The following is a 21,349-nucleotide window of genomic DNA, read 5'->3' as shown; positions in this document are numbered from 1 at the left end:
TTACTGAAAACTGAAAACAAAAAAAAAAATCATTTTTCGGTTACTGTTTACTTTTAAAATTACTGTTTATAAACCTAAATACACTGTTCATGTGCTGGAATAAAATTAAAAAAAAAAAAAAAAAAGTCAAAAACGCGTCTGTGTGAAAACGTAAACACAATCCAAACAAAGTTTTAAACCCCTAAACAAGTAAAGAGAATAATATTTTAAAATTATTCTCTTCCTTCCTTTTCAGATTAGAGTATCCGTTATCTTATTTATTTATTTATTTCTCTGTTGTAATAGAGACCGGACTCCACAGAAAATAAATGAGATGATATATATATAATTTTTTTTCCCCGGGATAATTCTCGAAGGAAATAAAATAAAAGAAGGCAAGAGAGACAAAAAGCCAGAGAGGAAGTTTAACTTTAACTACCGACCTTAAATTTTCTAACAATTCCCTCTCATTCATTCTCATTCTCTTTCATCAAACCATTTCTTTTACCTTTTTTTTTTTTTTTTTAATATCCTTCTGCAAAGAATCCTGTCCCCAACAAAAAACAACGCCTTTGTTGTTTCTCAACGGCCGCTCTATTCCCAAATTAGCAACTTTTTTTCTCTCTCTCTCTCTCTCTCACGCTCACACGCAAACTATAACACACACACACTCTTGAAACGTTCCCTCCCAAGATCTCTCATTGTTACATGTCGGTGGGCGTTGTCGATATCTCAAACAAGATCTGAGAAGAGTACTATTCCCACCTCAGATCTCTCTTTTTTGTATCTGGGTGTTGCCTTTGCTTTTTTGATTCTCGATGAGTTGGAGATACAGAGCTGGGTTGTGTCTCATAGGAGCTGTTGTTGTTATATGGGTCACCTCTGCCGAAGTCACCCAGGTCAGCTATTCCAACTTTTTTTTTTTTTTTTGGGTTAAGTCTCATTCATGGTTATGAATTTATATGCCTTACATCTATGTTTGATGGATCATGAGTTCCTGTCTCTTGTTTGGGTTTTGAATTATTATTATTATTATGTATTTTGTATCCATTTCATTGGATGTTTGATGAGGATGAACCATGTTCATATAGTTATGGAATTTTTAGCTCAATCTAGTTTTGTAATTCGTTAGGACTAAAGGTCAATGCAACTCAGCTCAATTAATGCTTAGTCCTGCTAGGAGTCTTGTAGCTCAATTTACACTATATAGTGTTTACAACAGAGACTTTCAGGATTCAAATCATAATAATAGTAAAACTAAGGCTTAATCACAATTAAATTCGGGTTGGCCACATATATCCTTTTCCTCTATTTTGTTCATAGTTAAAGGCATACTCTTTGTTACCTCCCTATTAATCAAATCCTTTTTTGTTCTTTCAACTCGAATTACATTACTATTGTGCCTATAGGTTTTGCGTAGATATTGAGTTATTTTTAAAAATATGTAAATGAAATTGAAGTTCCTGTCATGGTCATATTGATCCTCCAGAAAAAATAAAGCCACCAGAAAAACTCAGCCATGGTCGTAGATTTGAAAGTAATATTCTTCTTGCAATCTTATGAAGATTAGGGATGCTTTTGGTAATTGATTCTTTCTTATAGCTTGAAGTGAAGTATTTCTGCATATATATTCATCACAAACATTTATCTTTCTTTTTGCAATTTACGGGGGTCTTATATGAGGCGGGGTTTCTTCTTTCATTGATTGTTTGCATATTTATTCTATGGGTATCATAATTCGTTATAATTTGATTTCTCAAATCTTTGATGCAATGCATTTTTCTTTAACCATTGACGTAATGCTACACCATACCAACATGTAGCCAGGTTTCAACTGACAGTTATCTTATTTGCAGGACATATTTGTAGACTATAAGCAGCCTTTTGCAGTAACATATCTTGGAGCTTCTCTTATGGTAGTTTACCTCCCAATAGCATTCCTAAAGGATTGGTTGTGTAATTTTCTAAAACGTCGCTCTTCTAAAAGTGGTAAAAATGCAGAAAGTGTGGCTGAGTTTTCTGCCGGTCTTAATTCTCCAGCAAAATACAATGGTGGGCAAAAAAGCTATGAATTGGAACTTCCGACAACTTTGACTAGAAAAGACAGTGAAGCAGACCTTTCACCTCATGCAGAAGGAAGGCCATTGGTTGCTAAAGGGAAAGATGAAGCTCACATACTTAAACAAGATAGAGAGCTTACACCCAGAGAAATTGCTACTTATGGATTTTATATTGCCCCAATCTGGTTTATAACCGAGGTAAGTCACTTGGGCCACTTGGCTGCTTTCTTCAAATTTATATTTTCCATTTTGGTTTGTTAAAGAGTTGATCATGAATCTTATCCCTAGATCCATTTTCACTTTAAGATGAATGTTTAAGTGGCATCAATCTGCAAGAAATTAAATGGATTCTTCCTCTACATGTATCTTCATCATAATGTCTCTTTTAGAAGTCTGCTTGTACCATGACCACTCAATCCTCCTAAGACACGTAACTAAGGCTTTTCAAATGTTACTAATTTTGGTATATACCTGTAATTTTTTTGGGGCGTGTGTGTGTGTGTGTTTTTTTTGGAAGGGGGGGGGGGGGGGGGGGGTGTTATAAACCATCAAAATTTTTGTTGATACCATGGTGTAAAATGGTTTTAGAAGGATGCAAGTCTATTCGCTCCCCATTGATTGAATGACACATTCAGTGTTTGTGCATGTGCTCCTGAGTTGGAGAATTTTTTTTTTTTTAAATAACTGAACAAGGGTGCATGCCATCTGTGTGATTTATTTTGGTGCTGTGTAGTAGTTATGATGCCTTGTGTTTGTTTTTCCATGCATTAGTCTGTTAGGTGCCACAGATGTTTTTGGGTCAACTGGACTTTTGTTTCAAGGGTCCTTTCATCATGTTTGCTGTTTCATAAGGTTCTCAAGGTGAAGAGTGTAGGAATTACTGCAGTGTTGGATAAACATATTGAACATTATTGCTTGGAAATGTAAATAAGTGAGTTTGGATTCTAGTGATGTTGAGGGGTTGCTTAGTCCAAAAAATGTATGTCATGGCATTGTAAATCACACATCCTTGCCTTGTACAGGGACATGTCTGAAAAGGAGGTGAATGCCTCAAGTTTACCAGCCTACCCACTACTAGACTGTGAGGGGGCAGGTGAAGTAGAACTTGAGTTTTTTCCGTCTAATGTGATATATGTATACATGATTTACATCAGTTATGTTTGCATTCTTTTGTTATCTTCTGACATTTCTTTTAGTTATTCATAGGCTTTTCTTTGCACTTTTGATGCTGGCATAATTAACAAGCATATTCATGGAAATTCTATTATTTCATTTTGTGATGTATTAAGGGTTTAGATTTAGTATGAGGACCCAAAAATATTCCTTATTGATTCTTTTTTCCTTTGGTTTGCAGTACCTATCGAATGCTGCACTGGCACGTACAAGTGTTGCGAGTACAACAGTATTATCCTCTACTTCAGGACTTTTTACTCTTTTCATTGGTGCGTATCTGGGCCAAGATTCTTTAAACATTGCAAAAGTAGTTGCTGTCTTTGTTAGCATGGCTGGTGTGGCTATGACAACCATGGGAAAAACTTGGGCAGCAGATGATTCACAAATGAATGCTTCTGCGTGAGTCCTTTACTCCATCTTTATTGGTTCTATCATATCCAATCCTGAATTTTATTATATATGGGACTTAATTTCAATTGAAGACGAAATAGAGGGCTTTATTGATGCTGTTTGATGTGGAAAATACTGCAAGGCTTGTGATGTTGGTATTGTATGTCATCAAAGTATGTGCAGATATGCAAGGCTCAATGAAGCTGTACGTATGTGGGGGTGGGGGTGTAGGGGTCAAAGTTTCACCAAGATCCAAAATACAGCTTTACTTCTTCTTCTTTTTCTATTGAAAGATACGCTGTATGCCCTTTTACTATAATATGACAATGGTTAACCTCCATATTCTAAACCTCCATTTTTTTTTTATGCTAAAAACTTTTGGTGGAACTTAGTTGCTGTGCCATGAAGATTTTCACATTCCAGTTTAAGAATTTGAGTGACAAAATCCCAACCTATTGAGTATATAAATGCAGATTATGCAGGCCATCTGTTTCACATTTCAATATATATATATATATATATATATATAGTCACATACTTCTTGTGGGAAGAGGAAGTGCCATTTGAGCAAGAGCTTATTGGCTATATTTTTAACATATATTCTCCATCAACTTTCTGTTCGTAATGTGTGTTTTTTGCACTGACATTTGATATTTGTCAGCAGTGGAAAACGTACTCTTGTTGGGGATCTTTTTGGCCTCCTCTCAGCTGTGTCATATGGTTTATTTACAGGTTTGAGATTTTCTCTGTTATTCAGTTCTATTGTTCAATTTAAATTTAATTTGACAAGCAATTATATCTTATTCTCACCATCATTGCTGCAGTGCTTCTTAAAAAGTTTACGGGTGAAGAAGGAGAAAGGGCTGATGTGCAAAAGTTGTTTGGATATATTGGATTATTTACGCTTGTAGCACTATGGTGGCTTGGTAAGAGTCTTGACTCACAAGTAGTTTATTAATCAGCCATCAAATGCATTTATAAGGTTCTTTATTTGTTCTCCTTTTTTAAAAATTTGTTTATTTATTATTAGTAAACAGTCATATTATCAAAATCTTGATTTAAGAATGGCCTTTGTACTAGCACCCAAAAATATTCCAAAGTTTCCTTATGTTCTCCATTATAGTAGTTCACTATTTTTAACAATAGGGCCTGGAGGCTTTCTGGCTTATAATGCTATTGCTTTAGGTCTACGTAGGTTTCGTTGATATTTTCTTGGGGACCCTGCAGATTTTTAATTTTTTATTTTTAAATTTCTTTTTAGAAACAATTTGGGATGAAGTGGATTCTAATTATGGACTTTTCTTTTCCTTATTAATGTTTGTTTTTGTTAGCCACAGTTTTAGGAGTCAAATTGTGGTGAATCTCTATCTTTCAAAATATTAGCAATATTGGTGATTGTTAAAAATGATAACTTGGGTAGTACAGAAGTTTACAAAAGAACTTTGAGAAGAAATATTACTGGATTGTTAGTGGAGTTTTCAATGAATGGTTTATGGCCAAACAACTAAACAAGGGATTATTCATATCTCCTCTTTACATTGAGAAGCATTAATGCATTAACTGATGGAGTAGGCAGCTTAGACCACTTGCACTTTTGGAGAGGTCTAATAGTCCAGGTCTTCAAACCCAGCTAGTAGCTTAAAACTTACAGAAATCAAAGGTCTAATTGCACATACTACCACCTCATCTGACTCTAATGACCCCTCCTAGTCTTGCTTTTTTATTTTTTTTCATCTATAAATTTTCCTCTAGTCCGTTAACCTTCATTTTTTTTACCACCTTCTGAAACTGACCATGAAAAACTAGGGGCTGGAAATAAGCTAGGGCTCCATGCCAGATTTGGTGGACACTAGATCTGAACTTCTAGACACTTTAGCATTGTATTTCAAATACATACTCTTTTCCTTTTTTCTTCTAATGGCTGACTTAGCGAGTAAAATATGTGCTGGATCTTTTATTTATTATTTTTTGGTCTCTTTCATATAATAAGCAATGCATAGTACCGCTAGTTTAGATGAATATCTTTCCTTCTTTTTTTGTTTCCCTTTCAGTTTGGCCATTGACAGCCTTGGGCATTGAACCAAAATTCACAATTCCTCATTCTGCTAAGATGGATGAAATTGTTCTTGCCAATGGCTTTGTTGGAAGTGTCCTCTCTGACTACTTTTGGTATGTGAAAAGTAATGTTTATAAATCAGTGATCATGAACTCGTATTTTCTCATTCTCTTTATTCTATCTCGTTTCTCTGTAGGGCACTCTGTGTTGTATGGACAACTCCACTGGTGGCCACTTTGGGCATGTCACTCACCATCCCTCTTGCTATGCTGGCTGACATGATGATCCATGGTCGTCATTATTCAGCAATATACATTCTCGGCTCAACTCAGGTATTATTATAAAGATGCATTGGTCTATGGAGATTTTTCTTTGCCCTTGTGTAAATCCTTTTTTTAAGGCGTCTAAGTATACTTTTACATATTAGGTGAATTAGGTGGAAAGTGTAGTTCTTGGGTATTTGGCACCGATTACAAGTCACAGTAAGACTAGGGCATTTTTGAATGTGATCTGGTTGCTTCCCTTTTTATTTAAAAAGTCTCATACATTAATCTTCTTCTTCTTCTTTTATTTTTATTTTTTATATTATTTTTCTACTTGAAGAAAGAGATATGGTGCAAGACTAGCCACCAGAAAGATCCTAGTCAGCATTTTAATGCTGCTGAGTGGGATTCCATTTCATTTTGCTTCAAATGGAGAGGCAGTTAGTACTCAGACATGGGGAAGTGGTAGGATTTGAAAAACTTTACAGGTCCTATCCACTATCCAGTGTCCATCATCTTCTGGTTTGCTCTCAAAGTTTCTGTTAATGCACATCATGATGGGGAAGGCCTTTGACATCATTTATTGAATTAGATAATGGCTAGATTTCATAAAATGTTTTTGACCCCCTGGTGAAAATGATGGAACCACTTTAGAGTTATTATGTGAGCTGTGATTGGATATGGACCTAATTCTAATTCTAGAGAAGAGAGAGTTATTATGGAGCTACCCAGCTTCGCATCCTTCTCCAACATTATCTATATTTTCTGTTCTAGTTATATGTGTAGGTGGCATTTGGATTTTTGGTGTGCATTGACTGTGTTGTATTTTTCATTGGAGATAAAATTAGTTCATTTCATTTCTAATTTATTTAGGTAATTTCAACAGATGCAACTCAATTAATGCAACTAAAAAAATATATGACCAGAACCAGCTGTTATATTCAGATGCTGTTCAAAATACAATGTATTGATTCAAATTTCTGAGGTTGGCTGTATATCTATTGTTTAAAGCCTGAAATTTCTTGTTCCCTTTGGGGTCATTGCAGGTATTTGCTGGTTTTGTAATAGCTAATCTTTCAGACTGGTTCTCAAAGAAGTTGGGCTTGTAGCATTTCATTTAATTCTTTTAGGATAATCTAAAAAATCTTTTCTCGGGCCAATCTCTCTGCACTGTTGGATGCCGTATTCCTAATTCATTGTGTTGAGAGTTCCTTTGCCATTTGCGTCCTTAGCTGGATAGAGGAAAGTGATGAATGTAATTGTACTATAGTTGATTGTGTAAATGAACGTTTGTCTTTTGAGTGTAAAAAAAGGGGTTCGTCTTTACACTAAGTTTGAGTGTAAACTGTAAAACCCAACTGTATTTTTTTTATATAGTCAAATGAAAATCCCTTTCATGCTTTTTTGTTGATTTTTATTATGAATATTTTCAACCGTATTCTCGTTTGAGCAATACTTTCAACCATATTCGTATATAGCCTGAATGGAGGTTACTATTAAATTCACGATTTTAGGAAGATTGGAAGCAGTAAACAACAGCAAATCCCTTTTAACAATTGTTGTCTCAGCATGAAAACTTGGCGATAGTATGAGAATGTGAAAGAATGGTAATCATAACAAATTGAAACGTTTGAAATGGGTAGTCTTATAGTTCCCACCAATTGAATTGGTATGCGATGCATCATATTACATCACAAAGTATCCGTTCCATTAAAAAATACAGTTGCCTGAATGATAATGGCGTGTATAAAAGGGATCAAGGAATATGCAATGTAATGAGCATATAGTGTACACCCTATGCCTCATCTTGACTCGAAAATAGTATGAAAAAATATACTATGTATCCGCTATATGTAACCTTCTTTTCATAGCAAGTGGGTCCCACTTAGCCTCTCTCTAAGAGTGGATGAGACCCACTTGCTATGAGAGGGAGGCTACATAATTTCTTTTTAACTTGAGATTTGAGAGGAGTAAATGCATAGTATAATTTCCTCTTGACTTGAGATTTGAGAGACCCGTTGGTGGGCTTGCGTATTTATACTATAAAAATATTTCTTCTACCAAGCCTTCTTAAATGGAGAAACTGGTTGTTTAGGTGGTGGAATTGGCAGTGATGTTCATGATAATTAATGGTGCTAGATGTAAACAATGATGATGATAAAAGTTCAGACCCAAGATGACGGGACAAAGGACTTTGGGGTGGTTACCATTAAAAAATGCCCTTATATAGGCAGACATATGAGTGTTGCACAAATAAAATAAGTGCACACATAGAATACGGAGATATACGTGAGGTGATAAAACTCCAAAGGAGGTGTGGAAACCCGAAAATTATGTTGTACAGTGTATGAGTTAATGAATTTAATTAAAGGGTTTAATTTAAATTGAATTGTCCATGCCAAGTAACTATTAAGAAGATTCTACTATCGCATACTCTTGATGCGATAGTCACTCCACAAGTATAAGTGCTTGTGGGGTGTGGAGGGCAAAAGCCGGGGTTCAAGTTTCCAGGAGGGAGTTTCACACACATATACACTTAGATCAGGCTAAAGTAGAATTCTATCTTAAAAAAAAAAAAAAAACAAAACTGGTTATTAAGGAGTAGTGCTAAAAAAAATTGATATTACTTGGCCCAACTACAATATAATGTGAATTTTTGTGAGGATAAAATCCGGTGCCACAAGTAATTTCCATTATTAAATGGGATTTATTGGGTTTTATTAATTATTAATTATTATTGCTTGTTATAAACAGTGTTTTTGCCTTGTATTCTAGTGTGGTGTTATATTTAAACTCAAGTGATGAGTTAATGTGCATGTAAGTAGGGTGAATTAAGTTGTTCATAAAAAGGCGGAGCATGTAAGTGGTGTTTTATTAAACTCATTTATGTTTGTTTGTTTATAAATAAGTCAAGTTTAAACTTTAATTTTATGTGTTTAATAAATAAGCTAAACCCAAGCCAATATATATATATATATATATATATATATATACTAGCCTCATCACTTGCACTTGCACGTGTGACAAGGATCTTTTTCTTCTTTTTTTTTTTTTTTTTGAGTTTAATGTAATTTTTTAATTTGAATTTATCTATTGTTAGTGAAGTTACACTAGAAGGAATTTTTAAGAAACTAAAATTTAGGATTTGAAATGGAGTAAACTGCTGAGTTTAGTGTATGCTGGTTTTTAGGAAAAAATATATCAAACGTGCGTGAGATATATTTAAATGAGAGGTACTACATCCACAACATTTTTACAATATTTTCACAATAAATCATAAGTGGTTAGTTGTTTTTAAGTTTTGTTGAATTACAATTTTAACCTCATTTTTATTTTTTAAGAATAAGGATTATCTAATTAAATTAGGGGTAATTTTGACATTTTTGAAGCCATAATTAACTTTTTGAATCTTTAATATATATTGTAGGGACACGATTTGTTTAACGGCCCAAGAGTAACGTTGGGCTCGTATGCAATGGACCCCAACAATATGATTTGTAGAGAGTGGGCTTGAATGGCATGACATCGGGTACAGGTGGACGATTTGATCATGGCGTCCATGGAAATTCTTATACGGGCGGGCCTTGCTTGACTAGCTAAGCCCTCCATTGGAACGGGTTGTAGGATTTTTGTCCTCGGATGCTGTCCAAGGATCCTTGTGTCCTTCCCTCTCTCCTCTTTTTCTAGGGGGAGAGAGTCCCCACTCTTTCTGGGGAGTTCTTCCTTTTATATCCGCCTTTCTTCTCTTCCTTCAAGTTCACGTGTAAGTCTCACCCTTTTTTCGGGGTGTAGACCTGTCTTGTCAACCCATACTCCAGTATGGTTTGGGGTCGCTGGGAAAGTTAAAAGATATGGTTCAGGGCATGGACTTGTCAGATACAGGGCTTGGTGTAATGATGCTGGTAGCTTTTTCCCTTACCCTGCCCCTGAACTCAGTTTCCTCCCTTCCTCAGGCCTTTCGTGAGATACCGAGCAGGAGGTTGTCCTCGGCAATGACTCTCCTCGGCGTGGGCCCTAGCCCCTGGGCCCTCATGCAGAATGAGCCTGGGCCGCGAATTCACTAGCCCCACAATAGCCCCTTAAAATCCTGCTGCCCGACTTTTAGTTGGGGATGAGGATTTTGATAATGCTGGGCCCATATCACGATTCACTTAGATTATGTACTTTTGATGTTTGGGCTTTTCCCATTTGCATAGGAGATGCATCGGTTTAAGAGGCATTCCTGTAGTCTTTGGTCACGCGGTACCCTTTGACGTTCCAGTGTTCGAGATGCGCCTTCACGAGAATCCTTTAATCTTATGGTTGCAGGTGGCGTTGGGAATTGAGCCGGAACAATTTTGTCTGTAGCGCTCCTTGGGACACTGCGTGAATTAAATGCTACCTTCTTATCTTTTAAATAAATAGGGTAGGAGGTTGATCCACTTACGCACAAATCCTTCAGCCATAATCACAACTCTCATATCCGGTGCTATCCTCCCTTAGTATAATATGTTTGAGGCGCGGGTTGGGATGAAGGAACTCCCTCCGCCACAGCGGCGCCGGGTCCTTACGAGATTCAAGGTAGTGTGGTCTGGGCATGGGGGGCACAGATTCAAGAAAATACTCCGTCTTGACGAAGGGAGAAATGGTGTTTCTCCTTCTTTTAGTCAAAATCCGAAGCAGGTACTGGTCACGCCAGATTTTTGGTGTGTTAGAAGAAAGATTTTCCGCCATCACCGCCATCTGCCTTGTCACAGGCAAATTTTTGTGTAGGCTCTTCAACTTTCGGCTCCCTGCACCTTTCCTTCAACGGTGTACCTTTCCTTCAACGGTGTGGGCCTCAAGTTGGGTTCCCTGCACCTTTTCTTCAGCTGCGCTAGCCTGAAGCTGGGCTCTCTCTGCACCTTTTCTTCAATGGTGCAGGCCCCACGCTGGGTTCTTTTGCTGCCTGAGTTATGGGCATGTAAAAGTATTGAAGAAGAACAAAGTCTCGAAGCAGCAGCCAACCTCTCCTCTGTACTACCTCCTCGGCTTTATCTTATTCTCTTGTATCTTTCTTTTCGATTATGTAGTTAGCTTTAGCAGCCAACCTCTCTTCTGTACTTCCTCCTCTGCTTTATCTTATTCCCTTGTATCTTTCTTTTCGATTATGTAGTTAGCTTTAATATAAGCTGATTCCATCTTTTCATTGTACGCTGTACTATTTCTTTGTTTTAATAAAAAGGGAAATTTATTTACTTGTTTTGGATACTTTTTTTTTTTTTGCAACACTACTTTGTGAATGGGTGTGTTCCGTGTGTGTTTTCTTCAATGATACTTAGAGCAGGAAACCTTGAAACATAATCCAACTAATTCTAATTTACCGACATTTCCAGGCATAATAACGATAATTCATAGTAAGTTAAACTTAGGAAACTAATTAAGATAACAGCTGAATATTCTATAATAAGTGCGAGAACACCGTCCGAGAACGATAAACTCTAAATAATTCATCCGAGGGGGTGACCGAGCAGTAGGGGACTCCGATTGTGTTTTTGGCAACATATTGCTCTATATTGCATCAATCCCTTTGGTGCTGAGGATCCGAGAGCAGACTTGAGAATCCATGCAGTTTAAGAATTAACCCAATTGTTAATGGAGAGTTTTCCTCGGATAGATTCTAAGGTCCATGTAATGTAGTTTTTCCTTTAAGTACTTGGCTTCCCCATAGGCTTGAGTCCGAGGACCATGCAAGGCCTTGGTTCTGTTCAAAACTTGTACTTTTCTTTGTAAGTGATTGGTTTCCCCAGAGGCTTGAGTCCGAGGACCATACAAGGCCTTGGTTCTGTCCAAAACTTGTATTTTTCTTGTAAGTAGTTGGTTTCCCCAGAGGCTTGAGTCCGAAGACCATACAAGGCCTTGGTTCTGTCCAAAGCTTGTACTTTTCTTTGTGAGTAGTTGGTTTCCCCAGAGGCTTGAGTCCGAGGACCATACAAGGCCTTGGTTCTGTCCAAAACTTGTATTTTTCTTGTAAGTAGTTGGTTTCCCCAGAGGCTTGAGTTCGAGGACCATACAAGGCCTTGGTTCTGTCCAAAACTTGTATTTTTCTTGTAAGTAGTTGGTTTCCCCAGAGGCTTGAGTCCGAGGACCATACAAGGCCTTGGTTCTGTCCAAAACTTGTATTTTTCTTGTAAGTAGTTGGTTTCCCCAGAGGCTTGAGTCCGAGGACCATACAAGGCCTTGATTCTGTCCAAAACTTGTATTTTTCTTGTAAGTAGTTGGTTTCCCCAGAGGCTTGAGTCCGAAGATCATATAAGGCCTTGGTTCTGTCCAAAACTTGTATTTTTCTTGTAAGTAGTTGGTTTCCCCAGAGACTTGAGTCCGAAGACCATACAAGGCCTTGGTTCTGTCCAAAACTTGTATTTTTTTTGTAAGTAGTTGGTTTCCCCAAAGGCTTGAGTCCGAAGACCATACAAGGCCTTGGTTCTGTCCAAAACTTGTATTTTTCTTGTAAGTAGTTGGTTTCCCCAGAGGCTTGAGTCCGAAGACCATACAAGACCTTGGTTCTGTCCAAAACTTGTATTTTTCTTGTAAGTAGTTGGTTTCCCCAGAGGCTTGAGTCCGAGGACCATACAAGGCCTTGGTTCTGTCCAAAACTTGTATTTTTCTTGTAAGTAGTTGGTTTCCCCAGAGGCTTGAGTCCGAGGACCATACAAGGCCTTGAGTCTGTCCAAAACTTGTATTTTTCTTGTAAGTAGTTGGTTTTCCCAGAGGCTTGAGTCCAAAGACCATACAAGGCCTTGGTTCTGTCCAAAACTTGTATTTTTTCTTTATTTATTTATTTTCCGAAGGTTAGCTCCTCGAACAAGGTGGGGTGAAGCTAGCTTGATGTTTGAAGCCCCTAGACTTGCCCATGCCATTGGCACTGCGAGGCGTAGCCCCTAGTGGGAACTTATGTTGGAACAACAACAATGTGTCACCGGTCATAAAGGCATCCTCATAGACTCTTGCTCGACAAAAGCTTAACTCTACCGCCGCCTGAGCCAACGCGCAAGCCATCCCCACAGACGGCGCCAATTGTAGGGACACGATTTGTTTAACGGCCAAAGAGTAACGTTGGGCTCATATGCAATGGACCCCAACAATATGATTTGTAGAGAGTGGGCTTGAATGGCATGACATCGGGCACAGGTGGACGATTTGATCATGGCGTCCATGGAAATTCTTATACGGGCGGGCCTTGCTTTACTAGCTAAGCCCTCCATTGGAACGGGTTGTAGGACTTTTGTCCTCGGACGCTGTCCAAGGATCCTTGTGTCCTTCCCTCTCTCCTCTTTTTCCAGGGGAGAGAGTCCCCACTCTTTCTGGGGAGTTCTTCCTTTTATATCCGCCTTTCTTCTCTTCCTTCAAGTTCACGTGTAAGTCTCACCCTTTTTTCGGGGTGCAGACCTGTCCTGTCAACCCATACTCCAGTATCGTTTGGGGTCGCTGGGAAAGTTAAAAGATATGGTTCAGGGCATGGACTTGTCAGATACAGGGCTTGGTGTAATGATGCTGGTAGTTTTTTCCCTTACCCTACCCCTGAACTCAGTTTCCTCCCTTCCTCAGGCCTTTCGTGAGGTACCGAGCAGGAGGTTGTCCTTGGCAATGACTCTCCTCGGCGTGGACCCTAGCCCCTGGGCCCTCATGCAGAATGGGCCTGGGCAGCGAATTCACTAGCCCCACATATATATATATATATATTCATAAATAAGCTTGTGAACAATATGACTCAATGAAAAACAACCTAAGTTAAGTTAGTTTTTTTTTTTTTTTTTTGCTGAAGGGAGAAGTTTAAGTTAGTTAATGGGCTTAGAAGTAAGTTTAATATAATATTACATAGTTAACTCATATATTACTAAGCCTTTAATTAATTATAAGTACTAGCCTCATCACACGTGCTTCGCACGTGCGATGAGGCTTTTTTTTTAGTGGTCCTATTTTGTAAAACAAAAATTGTGTTTATTTATTTATTATATATATATATATATATAATTTTTATTTTAAAATTTTAATTTATAAGTGAATAAATCAATTTGAAAAATAAAAGGAGAGTAGTCCTATTTTTTAGGTAATATTTTAGTGGGAGTTATAGTTGCATTTTTATCGGATTGTCCTTTAGTTTTGTCTCTACTTAAACATAGGGTTGTAAGGGCATTTTTGAACTAAAAAAATGAGGAATCCAAATAGAAAAAGCTCCTTAAATAATAGTACTAGCCTCTAAGCACGCGCATGAGCGCGTGCTCAAAGGCTCTTCTATTTTTTGGGTAAGGGTTAAGTTAGAACATTTATTATAATTTGGGATTACTACATTTTCCAATCACAAAAAAAAACCTAGGGGTGTGATGAGTGTCATGTGTGGAGAAATAATTTTCCAATCACAATAATTTTTCATCACAAAAAAATCTAGGGGTGTGATTGGAAAATTATTTCTCCACACATGACACTCATCACACCCCTAGGTTTTTTTTGTGATTGGAAAATGTAGTAATCCTAAATTATAATAAATGTTCTAAATTAACCCTTACCCAAAAAATAGAAGAGCCTCTTGGCATGCGCGTGAGCGCGTGCTTAGAGGCTAGTTTTTTGCTAATAAATTTTGTAAGGTTATATGTAATGAATAAATAAGAAAAGAGGAAAATTATCTTATGAGAGATTCTCATGAAACCTCTCTCCTACATTATGTGTGGGTTTCCTATACTGTCATTACATGTCTCCCACAAACCCACCTAAAATGTTTTTCCTTTTGATATGTTTGTAGTCATTTTGTTTGGATTTTTTTTTTAAAGCTTCATAAAATTTATTTGTTACTATAATTTTGATCCGCCTTATATTTTTCTTTTTCACAATCTCCCTACTAAAATGTTTGGATAATCAAATTTAATGGTTACTAAAATAGTAAAATATACTTAGAATTATCTATATCACTCTTAGCTAACTTGCACTATCAAATGACAAAAAATAAAAAAATAAAAAGGGAATAGTATAAAAAATAAAAAATGAAGAATATAATGCAACATAAAAAATGAAAAGAATTCTAAAATGAAAGAAAGAAAATAATCAAACAAAATGGTATATGCCATTCAGTTAGTAAAATGTAAACAAAATGATTTCAAAAATTTGTTTGTGCCCTCTACTAAGTCCACAATCAAAAGGTAGTTTCTCAATATAACAAATAAATGGTAAAAAAAAGTCAGCTACTTACAATACATAATATTTACTTAAAAAAAAAATACATCCATCTTAGATCAAAAGCTAGGGCAGTCAATTGTTCTCCCATCTTGCTAATATCCTCATGTTCTTCCTCATGTTCTTTGCACATGTACATAACATCTGCAAGAAAAAAAAATGGGACACGTTGAGAGCAAAAACAGATACAATATTTTAAAGCATCAATTGAATGTAAGAAATAGAAAACTAAAAAACATGATAAGTAAAAGAAGAATATTTTCTTATATACTTATCTGGATAATCTTGGAAGTCAAGTAATGAAGTCTTTTGTTATTCCAGTGCAGTAATATTCTATTCGGGTTTTTTTTTTTTTTTTTTTTTTTTTGATATATCCAGAAGAAGAAGAAGAAAAAAAGGAAGGAGGATATAACATGAAACTTAAATAAAATAAAATAAAAAATGGATAAGCAAAAGAAGTTAAAGAGAAGTTAAAATTTTTAAATTTGATAGTAAAGCAGTTTCTTAGGAGTAAAACATGGGAGAGTGGAATTCAAACAATTTGTTAGGAGTAAAATGTGGGAGTGGAATTCAAACGTGTTAAGGTTTTTTTTTTAATTTGAAAAAAAAAAGGGTCGGCCAGAGTTTTTTTTTTTTTACAAAACGTAGGATTTTTTTTTTTCAAAATAGAAACGTGATAGATAATTTTTTTGATACAACGTGGCTTTTTTCAATGTGTGATGAGGCTTTTTTTTTAGTGGTCCTATTTTGTAAAACAAAAATTGTGTTTTTTTTTTTATATTATATATATATATATATAATTTTTATTTAAAAATTTTAATTTATAAGTGAATAAATCAATTTGAAAAATAAAAGGAGAGTGGTCCTATTTTTTAGGTAATGTTTTAGTGGGAGTTATAGTTACATTTTTACCAAATTGTCCTTTAATTTTGTCTCTACTTAAACATAAGGATGTAAGGGCATTTTTGAACTAAAAAATGAAGGATCCAAATAAAAAAAACTCCTTAAATAACAGTATAGATTAGGAGCACTTATCCGAACCAAATAATGAATTTGTAAATTGTAATGGATCTTTTCTCAAGAGCTTGATATTAAGATCGATCCCAGGCCGGGCCCACTCTCTTGTATAAATCATAGTATCATACCGTCTTGATAGACTTGACAAAAAAAAGAACACAGTAAGATCGATAACACGGGATCAAACAACCGTATAGAAGAAATCTGAGAACGCAAGGAAGTGAAGTTAGAAGAGTCCGAGTCGATCTCTCTGGCTCTCAATTCAATTCTCATTCTCATAAGCTCCGAAGCTTTTAAACAAAAACATTTGCTGTTTGTGTCAACCCCGAACCATGAGATCCAAACCGGTTATTCTCGTACTTTTCGTGCATTTATGTCTCTCCTTGCTCTCTTTCTCTCTCGCCATCTCACCTGGGTAGGTTTTCTCATCTTATTTATATTTTTCCTTAAAATCAAATAGCATAAAAATGTTTATTAAGCGCTTTAGCTGATGCAGTTTCCTTAGTTTTCTAGTCATCCAAACGTAGAAATCTACGAATTTTAAGACTTGCAACCTTAATTTCTTTTCCACTTATTTAATTTAATTATAATTTTATGATATATATTTTTTTGTTTTTCGTTTACAGTGACGGTTACACCATTACTGGTCGAGTGAAGATTCAAAGTATGTTTTTCTTTTCCTTTACTTACAAAAAAAAAAATTTGAATTTAATTGCAGCGTAGCAAAATTGGAACGAATTTGATATGGCTATTATATATCTTGTTCTAGTTTGAGTTAGATTTAGTTATGGAAATTCATGTGAACATAGAAAAGTGTAGCATTGCAATAGAAGAAAATGAATCACCCGTACTAGTAGTTTATTAATACCTCATGTGAAATTGAAATTGAGCTCTCCGCTGGCGTTGCATTATAGTATAAGTGACCTGGGTTTGAAACCTGCCTACACCAAAAACAATTGGTATCTTTGCCTGAAATTATAGAACAATCATCATGGAATGGACGCATTGCCAAGAAACTTGTAGCTCAATTGGCGCCATCCAATGAAGACGTCTAGGTTTCAAATCCCCTTCCCCCATTGTAACTATCGAATACATAAAAAAAATGGAGTGGATGCTATTGAATTAAATTTATCATATCTATCAAAAAAAGAATACAAGAATAAGGAGTGCCCTCTGACCTTGGCTAATACCATGGGATGGGGTTGGACTCTTTTGTTGGGTTGGGGGGGGGGGGGGGGGGGGGGGGGGGACTTGGGGGTTTACTGAGCCTAAAAAAAGAAGGTTGGGTTTACCATTCTTTTGGGTAGCAAATATGATTGAGAAACTACAATGGAATTTCTTGTGGAATGGATAGGGGAGGAGTTTAAACATCATTTGGTGGGATGGGATAAGGTATGTACTCCTATTGCTAATGGTGGTTTGGGGATTAGGAAGCTTACAACCTTAAATTAGACTCTGTTGTGGCGGTTTGGGGGTAGAGGTAACACGGTTATGGAGGCGTGTAATGTTATGGAGGCATGTAATGATCTTGAAGTTCAGAGTGGAGTGGGGTGGTTGGACTTTGAAACTTGTTCGAGGTTCTCATGGGTGTGGTTTGTGGAAGAGTATTAGGATGAGATGGGATAAGTTTCTACTGTACATCTAGTTTGATATAGGCTTGGGTAACCATATCCGGTTTTGGCATGATGACTGGTGTAATGAGGAGCCTTTGAGGTTGGTTTATCTTGTCTTGTATGATAATTCCACAAATCAAGAGGCTTCAGTGGAGTCTCAATGAGGCATAGTACATGGGCGGGGGTAGTAGTTGGGATGTTAGATTTATTTGGGACTTTAATGACTGGGAGTAAGACTAGGTGGTGTGGAAACTTAAGAAGAGCGGAGAATTTGATATATGGTCTTTCTTTAATGCTCACTCCAATGTTGTTCCCTTTCCTTGGAAAGGTATTTGGGCTTTGAAAGCCCCATGGAGGGCCTCCTTTTTTGTGTGGACAGCGGCATGAGAGAATATACTTATGTGTGACAATCTCATTAAGAGAGGCTATACTATAGTAATTTGGTGTTGCAAATGGTGGGCTTTTTAAATCATTGTATGGTTGCTTATGATTTGTGAAGCTTTGTTCTTAGATCTTTTGGGATCCACTGGGTTTTACTGAAGAAGGTGATTCATCTTTTTCTTGGTTGGATAAATTGGGAAAGGTGAGTATTCGTTGTATATTTGGAACATGGTTCCTTTATGCATAATGAGGATTATTTGGAAGGAATGTAAACGGCGCACATTTGAAGATGTGGAGTGTACACAGAGTCAGTTGCTAGCAGCTTTTTTCTAGCTCCTTATTTGGTTGGTCTCGTGCATGGGGCTTTACGTATTGTGATTCCATTATGATGTTTTTAGAGTCATTGTCTTTTTGTAAATTTTTTTTTTTTGGTTGTAATTCTTTAGGCTTCTTCATGCCCTTTGTCGATGAAGTAGTATTTTTTTAATAAAAATATTTTCACCTATAAAAAAAAGACTAAGTGCTTTGTGGAAAATGATTAGGGTCACTGAAAAGAGGTTTAGCCCGTCTATTTGTATGAGATGATCAGTTGGGTCAATTCTATCTTCTAGGAGGGTTTCTGTAATTGCCTATTTCCAATTCAATGCTTTTTTTTTTTTTTGCCCAGTAATTTACTCATGCACCCAACGGGTACTCAGAACCCATAACCTCATCCACAAGAACCACAACCCCCATCCTTATGGGATGGTGGAGGTGCCATTTGTTTTAATGACCATTGGCTGTACCAATGCAACACTTTGATCATGAATGTTGAGATCTCAATTGGAATTATTTCAATAAATTATTGTATTAATTTTGTCTTTGATAATACAATTTGGACTCCAAGTTGGATTTTGGTGCTCAAACAATGCATTGACGTTTTTTGGTTGTGAAATAATACATGTGGCCAATCCTGATTATTGAGGATCCATTGCCAATCTCAAAATTTTGGGACTAAGGCTTAGTTGTTGTTGTTATTCTTTTTCCTCTCACTGCACTTCTTGTTCTTCCCCCCCCCCCTCCTTTTTTTTTTATGAGATCCGGATTATTTATGAATTTATTTGGCAGGTATGGGTGTGAAAGGTTTTGGTGCACATGCAAAATCATCAAATGTCAAAGTTATACTAAACGGTGGCCAAAGGGTTACTTTTCTGAGACATGATGGATCTTTCTCATTGTATCCTATTTTTCCACACCTTGATTAAGGACACTTGGAGTTTTCTGATTACACATAGTAAAAATCCTGTCCACTAACCTAGTTCCTCTCTTTTCTGCACTGTCGGATGTAAGTTTTTTTAAAAAAATCATCTTCATTGTTATAATTGTTAGGCCCACAGTTTTCAGTATTGAAATTATCTGTATTTTATTCTTTTGGGAGGAATGCTGATGAATCATACTTTAAGCACTCTGTGAATCCTTAATATGTATACTTAAAGCTATAATGTGCCCGCGGGAACTCATCTAATTGAAGTTGATGCTTTAGGCTATTACTTCTCTCCGGTAGGACTCTACTATCTACATTTTTTGTCATTTATTTTTATTTTTATTTTTATCATTAATCACCGATAAGATTTATCATTATTGTGTTCTCTTAATGTGTTTAGGTCCGGGTTGATGTCAGCGCCAGATTTCCAGGTAAGATTCAGGCAGCACTGACAGAGAACAGGAGGGGTCTTGGCGAGTTGACTTTAGAGCCAATGAGAGTGGAACAGTATTATGAGGTTCATTTAGACTTAATTTTTCCTATTTCTCCTTAATTTGTTTGTTTGGAGTTATTATCTATTCTATCTTATTTTGTTTCTGCTTTTACAGATAAGGGAACCCTTTAACGTTATGTCTGTTGTGAAGAGCCCAATGGGTCTGATGATGGGATTTATGCTGGTTGTTATGTTTTTAATGCCCAAATTAATGGAAAACATGGGTAAAGTACTCTGGCCCATGCTTTTTATGTTTCACCTTTGGTCTTAAGGCTCTGACTTGCTGTAGATTAACATTAATTGGCTTGTCTCATGTAATTTTGATAAACTCTAATGTTTGGTGAGAGCTTCACGAGGCTGATAGGGTTTGCATTATGGTTCCATTTCTCTTACTGACCATATTAATTTGGTGTGTTTTGGTGGCAGATCCTGAGGAAATGAGGCGAGCACAAGAAGAAATGAGGAACCAAGGGGTTCCATCTCTTTCAAGCTTGTTACCTGGTGCTGCGAGGAGTAGTTAAGGGATTTATTTGAAAAAGTGCAAACCCTCTATCCCTTCTCCATTTAAAAGCTGAAATATTTGGAAACATTAAGTTTGGAGCCCTGGAGGCCTTGTTGTATCAAGCAAATAGGTGCTAAAATTCTTCACTGAATTTATGGTCTCAAAATTATACCTCTTTTTGTTGGAATTTGTGGAAGGTAGTAGTATTTTACCTGGGTGACTAATCAAAAGATGATGCAAATCTGATTTGATATTTCAATCCCTAATTATATGTAGCTAACTTTAGTTTTAGTTTGCATTTCTGCATTTAAGTTTGTACACAAATAGGCGGCCATTGGCCAGCCTGAGCAAATCTGCATCTCCTGAAATTTCGAAGTGGTTCATTCATATGAAAATGTTTTCATTATTTAGTTAAAATGACTTAAAAAAAAAAAAAAAAAAAGGTTAATTACAACTTACCACCTATGATTTGGCCGAAATTTAAGTGGTTTATCTGTAGTTTGAAATTTGAACTTTACTCACATGAGGTTAGCTCAGTTAAGGTTCCGTGACTCACTTATGTTAAAATTGAGGCTAAATATGTAATTCTGCTCCTAATTTATGTCTTTCTCCTCCCAAAAAATAAAAATCATAAAAGAACAAGGGAAAACAAGATAAAAAGGTAAGGGTTTTGTAAAAATTAAGATCATTAGTCCCATTTGAGCAAAGGAGAAGATTAATACATGGGCTTGAAGAAATTGCTTGAGTTCATCATGCTGGAACAAGAACACTAAATGGATCCCCTCTTGGAAACATGTCAACCATGCGTTTTTGGCATTCCTTCATCTAGCCCTCATCATCAAACCCATCATGCATTTTCTAAAGAGTCTCATGACAGGAGTAGCTTGCCGTTTCAAAATCTTAGTCTAAAATATTAAGTAAAATTTAAAGCTTATAATTCTTTTTTCTCCCAAGTAAGGCAACGAAGAAAGGAAACTACAAAATGAAAAGGGC

The 21,349-nt window shown here is 36.4% G+C and overlaps 2 protein-coding genes across 3 annotated transcripts; both read left to right on the top strand.

The window, feature by feature from the left end:
* The first annotated feature begins 450 nt into the window (after nt 1-450).
* LOC126712897 (uncharacterized vacuolar membrane protein YML018C) lies at nt 451-7,332 on the top strand. Of its 2 annotated transcripts, none has more exons than XM_050412426.1 (8): nt 451-878; nt 1,836-2,237; nt 3,394-3,611; nt 4,264-4,334; nt 4,427-4,528; nt 5,654-5,771; nt 5,855-5,990; nt 6,968-7,332. In XM_050412426.1, the coding sequence occupies exons 1-8, from the start codon at nt 798-800 to the stop codon at nt 7,028-7,030; spliced, it is 1,191 nt and encodes a 396-aa protein (XP_050268383.1). In that variant the 5' UTR covers nt 451-797; the 3' UTR covers nt 7,031-7,332. The 2 variants fall into 2 exon arrangements, with proteins under 2 accessions (XP_050268383.1, XP_050268384.1); XM_050412427.1 differs by having other exon boundaries at nt 463-878; nt 4,267-4,334.
* An 8,945-nt stretch (nt 7,333-16,277) lies between these two features.
* On the top strand, nt 16,278-20,615 carry LOC126712896 (ER membrane protein complex subunit 7 homolog). Its single transcript, XM_050412424.1, has 7 exons — nt 16,278-16,539; nt 16,751-16,788; nt 19,226-19,334; nt 19,594-19,657; nt 19,762-19,878; nt 19,970-20,078; nt 20,281-20,615. Exons 1-7 carry the CDS (start codon nt 16,457-16,459, stop codon nt 20,373-20,375), a joined length of 615 nt encoding a protein of 204 aa, XP_050268381.1. The 5' UTR covers nt 16,278-16,456; the 3' UTR covers nt 20,376-20,615.
* Nucleotides 20,616-21,349: the final 734 nt, after the last annotated feature.

Source organism: Quercus robur, chromosome 2, assembly GCF_932294415.1.
Source record: "Quercus robur chromosome 2, dhQueRobu3.1, whole genome shotgun sequence".
Taxonomy (NCBI): Eukaryota; Viridiplantae; Streptophyta; class Magnoliopsida; order Fagales; family Fagaceae; genus Quercus; species Quercus robur.
The sequence above is the reverse complement of the archived record's forward strand: the minus strand, read 5'-3'. Positions and strand labels throughout refer to the sequence as shown.

Coding starts and splice junctions, on each gene's coding strand:
- LOC126712897 (XM_050412426.1), top strand. CDS start 798: ATGAGTTGGAGATACAGAGCTGGGTTGTGTCTCATAGGAGCTGTTGTT. Junction 3,612..4,263: donor TCACAAATGAATGCTTCTGC/GTGAGTCCTTTA, acceptor GATATTTGTCAG/CAGTGGAAAACGTACTCTTG. Junction 4,335..4,426: donor GTCATATGGTTTATTTACAG/GTTTGAGATTTT, acceptor TCATTGCTGCAG/TGCTTCTTAAAAAGTTTACG.
- LOC126712896 (XM_050412424.1), top strand. CDS start 16,457: ATGAGATCCAAACCGGTTATTCTCGTACTTTTCGTGCATTTATGTCTC. Junction 16,789..19,225: donor TGGTCGAGTGAAGATTCAAA/GTATGTTTTTCT, acceptor TTTATTTGGCAG/GTATGGGTGTGAAAGGTTTT. Junction 19,335..19,593: donor CATGATGGATCTTTCTCATT/GTATCCTATTTT, acceptor GTATACTTAAAG/CTATAATGTGCCCGCGGGAA.